General features: G+C 42.7%; 1 protein-coding gene across 1 annotated transcript; it reads right to left on the bottom strand.

The window, feature by feature from the left end:
• Positions 1–278: 278 nt before the first annotated feature.
• Positions 279–6,633, bottom strand: fam83d (family with sequence similarity 83 member D). The gene is made up of 4 exons (XM_083939696.1): positions 5,798–6,633; positions 4,181–4,348; positions 3,893–4,017; positions 279–1,990 (listed from the first exon to the last, which is right to left on the bottom strand). Exons 1-4 carry the CDS (start codon positions 6,287–6,289, stop codon positions 1,138–1,140), a joined length of 1,638 nt encoding a protein of 545 aa, XP_083795822.1. The 5' UTR covers positions 6,290–6,633; the 3' UTR covers positions 279–1,137.
• Between the last annotated feature and the right edge of the window lie 2,516 nt (positions 6,634–9,149).

The following is a 9,149-nucleotide window of genomic DNA, read 5'->3' as shown; positions in this document are numbered from 1 at the left end:
AACAGCAATGGAGTTAACACAAATGATGGATATGCAGGAAGTGTTAGAAAAGACAAAAAATATCATCTAGGAAAATACTACTTTGTTTATTAGCAAAGCACAGTGAGAGCCAGCTGCTCTCTGGAATGTTAACCAGATGCAGTTACAGCAGTCAAATGTGATTAAATAACCAAAGCAGCACTTCAATGCATTGTCAAATTATAACAGCAAATCCAAAACATAATTGCGTCCACAGTTTTGTACATTTTTGTGCATTTTAAAAGGCCTCAAACATTTCTTCTTAAAACAAAAATGAATGCACAAAATCATGGCCGACTTTCTGTTAGACAAAAAAAGGTGCAGTTGCAGCACCCAAACATGATTAAATAACCAAAGCAGCACTTCAATGCCTTTTCACTCATACTTCAGCAGATATTATCCAGTCTCTACCGCCTCTGCAAATTATTTTCATTAAACTGACATGGTTAAACAATGATTATTGCACCATGTCTTTGGTAAAAAGAAAACAAAAATTCTATCAGCTACAAATATGTGTTGCCGCGGTGTTTAAGGGTTTTCATGTGTCTGCCAAGTTTTGTGCGCTCTTCTTGTATTACAAGTGTGCTAAAAATGCGTTCAAGTGCTCAAAATAATTAGGGGGCTCCACACCAAAGTCCAATTATAACATCAAATCCAAAACATAATTGGTTTGATCATGCACCCAGTTTCATGCATTCTAAAGGCCTCAAACGTGTTCATAAAATGAAAATAATGCACAAAATCCAAGGTGGCCGACTTTCTGTTAGGCGAAAAAAAGAAGCAGTTAGAGCAGCCAAACATGATTAAATAAACAAAACAGCACTTCAATGCATTTTCACTCATACTACAGCAGATATTATCCAGTCTCTAGCGCCTCAGCAAATAATTTTCATTAAACTGACATGGTTAAACAATGATTATTGCACCATGTCAAAAAAAAAAAATTAAAAAAAATGTCTTTGACATGGGCAGCACGCATATAAAAAGGACAGAAGCAAGCACTGCAGACCAGAAGACCAAACAGAAGGAAGCTAGAATCATACTGCGTGAGTCAAAACCATCCATTTGAAATAGCGGATCCTTTAAGAAACCTTGCAACAGCTCTTCCCCCACTACCCTCTATGTGCCTGTGTCCATGCCCGCACTTTCAACAAGCAGTCTGGAGTTTGGTTCCTGCTCGCAGTCTTTGTGTACCCTCTGCCTGCTGCGATTCTCCTGAGTTATGTTGGTGACGTCCGCTAGCTCTTGCCTCTGGGACAAGGCGGTCACAATGTGCTCCAGCTTGGAGCGGATAATGGTGTATTGGTACCGGCGCTCTTTGGTCAGCTTGTGGAAGGAGTCCTTTAATGTGCGATCTAGAGCTGACGGGGTGGGCGAACTCTGCCTGGACGAGGTGGCCTGGTTTGTCCCTGTGCACGTCTGTGTGATAAAGTCAGGGTGTTGTGTGATCTGAAGGTCGGTCTGGGTGTCACTGTCAATCACTGACCGGCTGGTCTGAGTGGAGGCGTGGCAGGAGACATCGCTGGAGATCACTGCCTCCATCTCTGCTAGCTGATTAGCAGGGACACGAGTGGTGTTGCCAGCCAGGATCTCCTCCTGCATGCGCTCCTGCTCTGTGCAGTTCTCAACTAAGGTGGAGGAGTCGGAAACTGGTCCGGTTTTCAGACAGTCTTGAGTTGAGGGTTCACATGGGAGCTGGACAGCTATGTTTAGGGGCTTGCGGGTGGGAGTGCTGGTCAGACACGCTGGATCCACCAGCCTCTCTCTGGCCAAGTGAGGAGAGGAAGTGAATGAGTGTTTGATGAGGAGCTGCTCGTAGATGCCGCTGTTTCGGACACTTGGAGGTCTTCGGTTGCTCATGGGTAGAGACTGGGCGTAGAGGATACGGAACTCCTCGTCAAATTTCTCTGATATCTGACCTGAAAGCTCGATTAAGTTGCTGCTGTTTAGTTTGCCATCGGTCCAGTTGTACCTGCACAAGAATTGGATTTAACAACGTGACTGAAAGTAAGCAGCTACAATAATCAAAACCAAGCAAGAAAAAATGCATTACTTTTATCTGGGAAAGATTGTTTAGGCTAGTGATAGACCCATTAATCTGGACCGATTATTGCCATTTTGAGATAATTGGCATTGGCCTGCACTCAAGAGCCCATTAATAAAAAAGGTAGGCAGCCTCATTCATGTGCGCTCTGGTGTCAATTCGGTCATTCTACAGACAGACATCAGTGTCTTGTAGAAAACCTTCAACCAGCTAAACTAGCTTACATGGTTAGAAGAACTATAGCACGGGCATCACAAACCCTGACTCCTACCGCTGACGAGTAAAACATCAGATTTGTCATTTGGGATGGTTGTGGTACAATAAGCAAGTAACTGTGAAGACTTTTGAGGTCGATCACCATGACAAGGGAAAATACTTTTGTCGCATTTTCAAACTTTTGCTTCAACTTTTAGCCTACAACTAAACACAGAACAAACAGAAACAATGCATACAATAACTGTGTTAAATAAATGTTCATTTAATTTCAGCAATGCTGTGTCTCATTTGTTTTTAGGGTTGTCAAAAAAAAAAAAAAAGATATTCAGAAAATAATTGATACTTAAATTCAGCATTGGATTAGATACTAACTTGCAAAAGTATTGATACCTTTGCTGTCAACAGTGCAGCCTCCGCCTCCTCTGGTTGACCCCTAACATTACCCAGCAGCTCTGCAGACAGACATCAGCTACAGCTCTTCTCTCTGAGCAAATTAATGCTGCTTCATCACATTGACAACACTGAGCTGACTGAACACAGCGCTGCTGCTGGACGACCTTAAAGTCCAGTTTTATTAAAAATGAACAAAGCAAAAGTGCCGTTTGGAAGTATTAAGAATTAAAGGCTAACGACCAGGGAAAAGCTAAGGATGTAAACAAGCCGCTAGCATCCAATAATAAACAGTAACATTAATGGTGGAGCAAAGCAGCTAACATCATCAGTCCGTCTAACGTTAAGAGACGTTAATTTAACAGGATGATGCAATTACGTGTCTGAAAAGTCCAACAGCAACGAGACAGAAACAGTGGCAGCCTGCTATACCAACTCTGTTTAATCAGAAACAATAATGTGGAGCCAAGTCACCAGAAGATAAACATGACTGTAGCTGAATACATTAGCATGGACCTGTTTACATTCAGTGCGTTTACATATATATGGCCTCACCCGGGATAAGGGAATGATCGGATTATTGAAGTTCCCCTCGTATACATGAGCAGGGGTTGAATGGGAAAATGATGGAGTAACTCGTAGGTGGCGCTCCGCAAACATAGAGCTGGACTGAATACGGCTTTTTTCCGGTTCACCTTTGTCAAAATCACAAACGGCCGACTTTCGACCGAAACAGATCTTCTTGGTAGTGATGTTACTTGCTGTTGCAAATTCCTCCCTCGGTTTAAATGTAACACTCTGTTATTGTTGTTTTTTTCACGTTGTTCTAGGTGCCGTCGCTTCTTGGTTTATTCTATTTCTGCATGAATAATCGGGCAGCTGAAGGAGTTATCTAGGTCTGTTTACAAAGGCATCTCTGTGGTACATGACGGGGAGATTAAGCATGATTTGAGGTCAAATTAGTTATTTCGGTAGACTATTTGTTACCTGTAGGAACCTGTAGCCACTCTGTGTCCATCAATCAGCATGAACACTCTGTTATTGTTGTTTTTTTCACGTTGTTCTAGGTGCCGTCGCTTCTTGGTTTATTCTATTTCTGCATGAATAATCGGGCAGCTGAAGGAGTTATCTAGGTATGTTTACAGAGGCATCTCTGTGGTACATGACGGGGAGATTAAGCATGATTTGAGGTCAAATTAGTTATTTCGGTAGACTATTTGTTACCTGTAGGAACCTGTAGCCACTCTGTGTCCATCAATCAGCATGAACCGCTCATGAACTTTCCCAGTAATCCTCGCTCCCGATCTCATGTAGTAAGTTGTACCAGTAATGGTTCGCACTCTCATTTGCTGAAATGATTTTAGAAAAAAAAAAGAAAGAGCAGGAGTAAGAGATGTGTGCAGACACACCCATAAATATGAAATATTAAAGGAAATATTATAATGTGTTGCCATCAGATGTTTGCATTGTGCACTCAGAGCCACACCCAGCTTTACTGGACCAACCACATACCTGAAGGTCATCCAAACAAACGCCGACATTTCTGCACATCTTGAGGAAATCAGGAGCACACGATTGGTCCAGCAGTATGTAGACAGGGACTTTGCGCTGGGTGCATGCCTCCTGAAGATCTTTAAAGATATCCAGGTCTGTCAGGGAGTCTGTAACTATGGCAATCACCTGCAGTGGAAAATTACAGAGGTAATATAATAGAATTTAGGGCTGCTGCAGCTGCGCTCTCACAGATGTAGCACATGACTGTGTTTTTATTATTGTCAAATGCAAGGCCTTATTCAAACAATCTCAGACACCCTCCCTGTAATGTGTGTGCTGATGAGCTTGCCATCGACGGTGGTCTGTTACCATGGCGATCGGCAGTAAAGCTTGGTCAGCAAACAAGTTACTTTTATACAGGAGAGACAAGTAGGTGCACTGTAGGCTGACCTCCATTTTCCTACAGAGATTTCTCTTTTTCGCGAGAAAGAATGGAATTTCACATGCTGTGGTAAAGGTTGTGTTGAGGATTAGACACGGATGTTTACATAGCTCAGATTTATTGCTTCAAACCGGTGTTATCCACTGCAGCTTTGTCAGCATTTGGACGATACTGTGTGGATGCTTAATTTTGGAAAAGGTGTTAAAACAGAGTTAAACTTCACTGAAATACAGGACCAGGGTGTTGCTGTGAGCCGACCAGTGGCAGACGAGATGCACGGTGTGTTGTTACAGTCCCACAGCGGCCTTGCGTACAATAAAGGAGTGTGTGCACTGAATGGTTTAACATCACAAAAAGGACGACCTAACGGTTAACGTCGGGTAAGAATGTTTTCTAAAGCTTCGTCTGGTTGCCAGCCCACTGTATATACTCCACCATCCTTTAGCTGTAAACCAGAGAATAAATCCAGCATTTTAAAGCTCTCTAATGAAAAGGGAATGCAAACTTTGATAGAGGGGAGCAAAGCAAGTCAAGGCACATCTGGCACGCAGGCCCTCCACAGGCCTGAGGTGCAGCCGCACACTCCCTTCATGCTGGAATGTTTCTCTTCACAAACAGAGGCTAGACTGACAGCTCCAGTCAGGAGCATCTCCATGAATATTCATGCTGTTTTTGTTTGTTTGAGTCTTTTCGTCACTGCTTTTCTTACTGATCAAGACTTCAAAAACCTTCCAAATTTTCAGACTGATCAAGGAAATTCCATGGGGACAAACTGGCATGTATTTTAAGGATTAACACAAAGAAGATTTTAAACTCCAAAAAATGTTTTAACTACACACACACTTATTTGTGTCAGGGGGCTATTTGATTGAATTCCTATCCATCTATCTAATTGACAAACAGACAAAATAATAATAACAACAATAATAATGTCTTAGGATGATACCACACGATACAATGCTGTCATTGTATCACTGTTGCCTTTAGGCCTAGCAAATACTTTATTACCATGAGAATCTATGAAGGAGTTAAAGTAAAAATACAAAAATAGACTAGATATTATACATGCATGTCCCCTTGGGAATATCAGTGGGACCAGTGCCTGCAGGGTATTTTTAAAGTTATAAAGATTTCCTTTTTAAATTCAAGCGAGTGTGCAACCGTGATTTTAATACTTTCTTTGTTGTGCATACCTCTCTGGCACTTTTAATCATTCGCCTCGCAGCCTCCTTGCAGCTATAGATGCACTCCCCGTAACTGGGCTGGAAGTGCGCCACGGCCCGTGTGACTCCCCGGTAGGACCCGACGGTGAAGCCTGGCCAGCCAATCTCCAGCACTGGCGGCGCCACGTCCGACACATCGGGGAAATAGGTGACGGAGGAGCAGTCCATGGAGCAGCTGAGCGACTGCTCCGTTACCACGTGGTCCTCCCCGAGGAAGGACACACACCGCGGCGGCGGCACGGCGGCACCCCGGATCTGTTGCATCTCATCGTCCGACAGAAAGTTTGGGATCCTCTCTTTCCTGAGGAAGGCCAGAAAGTTGTCCAACCCTCCCGACAGCAGCTCCTCCAGTGCCAGTCGGTGTCTCTCGTTGTACACCTCCTGCAAGTTCAGGTCGTCCACCCCGGCGTGTTTCGGACCGAGGCTCAGGAATGAGTCTTCCAGGCACTGCGACTGGGCCATTGTTGTAGATGCTGCTCCCCCTTGTCTCCAAAATGACTCCACCGCGCCGCAGGTAACAGGTAACGCTTTTACCTAGAGGAAGTCAGATTCGTATTCCGTTCCTGTCCGCCGTGGATCCGCATTGGCTGCCGAGAGGTTGTCAGACCAGAAAGAAGTCTCCGGGCTCGCTGAGTCAGACTGTCAGTCTAATGTAAAGCCGGTCTCATTGGCTCATTTGGACGCAAACAAGCCTCTTGTACATCCCTCTGCTCTGCCCTGATCCGGTTACAGTGCAGAGCGCAGAGAGCACTCACTCTGACGCTTTTCCCTGGCACCACCTAAAAAAACAGGGTTAAGGCAAGAAACTTTTTGTGAGCCTGAGGAGCTTCCCTGGCACCATGGCGCTGTGATTCCTTCAGACCAGTATCTTCAATCTAAAGAATAAAAACAAAGGTTAAAGCAAGAAACTTTTGTGAGCCTGAGGAGTTTTCCTGCAGTTAAAGTGCACAATGCATATGAACTTAAAACACCCTGAAAGCAGACATGGTGCCTGAGAACCTTAAGCCCTGACAAAAACACTTGCTTTATGCCAAGGGTTTCTCCTTCAAGGAAGGCACGTAGAAAGTCATTTTTCCCATCTGCCCACTTGGCTGTCATCTGCCCCAATGAGAACCCAAATGCTGTGAAGTTGTTTGCAGTCAAAAAGGAGCAGCACTTCAAAAGTCAGCACATTTTCATAGATGTGTTAAAGCTTTTCACAGAAAAGACTTATCAGACTGTCGTGAATATTTAGCTATACCAAGGTCACACCAAAAATGTGTTAAAAACATATGTGTCTTTCATAAACCAGTACACAAGGTGCACAAACTGTGGGTAACCATAGCAACAGTGTCTACTTCTGGTGGATGCTGTGCCCGAGTTAAACTGGTCTGTGATTTGAACCAGGGCTGAAGCTATCAAACGTTTTTGTAATTGAGTATCCTACAGATTATTCCATTGGTTAATCGAGTAATCGGAAAAAAATATATATAATTATGTGTAAAAACTGTATTATTTTGAAAAAAAATATACTATGTCTGGGGTAGGCCTATTTGGTGTGTGACCAAACAGGTGTGTGTGTGTGTGTGTGTGTGTGTGTGTGTGTGTGTGTGTGTGTGTGTGTGTGTGTGTGTGTGTGTGTGTGTGTGTGTGTGTGTGTGTGTGTGTGTGTGTGTGTGTGTGTGTGTGTGTGTGTGTGTGTGTGTTTGTGTGTGCGTGTGCGTGTGCGTGTGCGTGTGCGTGTGCGTGTGCGTGTGCGTGTGTGTGTGTGTGTGTGTGTTCAAGGCAATACACTCGCAATTTACCATGAATAAGTTACTATTTAAACAATTCAAAGTGGTGCATAAAATTCTCTGTGACGCACACGTTTACTCAAACAGGTTTAAAGACAAATAGATTTATTTAGAAAATTAATTAGAGATGGATATTATCAGGAAGAGCGACTCACTCCCTTTCTGTTTACCATAACAACAAGCAACGAACAAAACGCCACTGACACATTAGAATCAGAATCAGAAATACTTTAACATATATTTGTAAGAACAGAAATATAAAACAGTATATATATATATATATATATATATATATATATATATATACTGAATATATAATAAATATATGGAATATAATATCAAAATTACAGTGGTAATGTAAACAGATCAAAAGTACTGTAATAATGTGCAAAGTAATTTAATGACTTTAATTTTAGTAATTTAATTTAATTTACTCAAACACAACTATAAAGACTGATCATGTAGGTTAAGCTAAGGTTATGTTGTGGGAATTTTGGATATTTGTAATTCATAATCATAGTTTTGTCAGGTCAGACGCAGTTCAGTGTCTCCTTGTTTAACCTTATCATATGACTAGTGCATAGCTTGTTTGTGGTAAATGGATAACATATATAACTGCCTCATGACATGGTATAATGGCATCTGCAGGGGTTAACGTATTTTTGTCTGCAGAAAAAAATACTTCGTCAAAATAAACCACGGAGAAAAAGCTGATCCTGTTTGTTGATCTTTATTAAAGAAATCCATTTCCACAACACTACGCAACTGCAGTCCTTAATCCTGAACTGCGGCGCTCGGTGGAGTGGCGTTAACAACAGGCTGCTTTCGGCTCAGACGCTGAATCATCGATGTTGTGCTGTTGTGCTTCAGTTCTAGTTTGCAGTGGACACATTGCACCTTTTTGGCTTCCTTTTTAAATCTGAAATAATCCCAAACTTATTCTCTGCCTTTTTCCGGATGTAGTGGTGTGCATCCGCAAAAACGGTCCATGTGGAACAATGATCCCTGCGCTGAACAGGCCGCATAACGCGTGAGATGGGAATTAAACGAATCATCGAGGCAGAGATTTTTGTGATCGAGTAACTCAAGTAATTGTTTCAGCCCTAATTTGAACACAGCCACACCGTCATCTGAACTTGAAGAGTGCTGAAGATCTGACCTTGTAGATTACATAACGTTGAGCTTTAGCAAAAATTTGCAACATCTAGTCTTCCAGAAAATGATAACCAAGAGAAACATGTTCCGTAAAACTGTCTTGGGACGCTCTACTCTGTATTCAACAGGGATGATGTCCTGCTGTGCAAAGGCCTACTGAGTCAGACAGACAAACCTGCACACACACACACACACACACACACACACACACACACACACACACACACACACACACACACACACACACACACACACACACACACACACACACACACACACACACACACACACACACTCAAACTGTCCAACAGAATCTAAAGACTTACATAAATTAGATTTGAGATATGAATCTTAGTCCAAGTACTACACCAGATCATGCACAACTGCACCTCTCA

This window comes from Echiichthys vipera (genome assembly GCF_963691815.1).
Source record: "Echiichthys vipera genome assembly, chromosome: X".
Lineage (NCBI taxonomy): Eukaryota > Metazoa > Chordata > Actinopteri > Perciformes > Trachinidae > Echiichthys > Echiichthys vipera.
The sequence above is the reverse complement of the archived record's forward strand: the minus strand, read 5'-3'. Positions and strand labels throughout refer to the sequence as shown.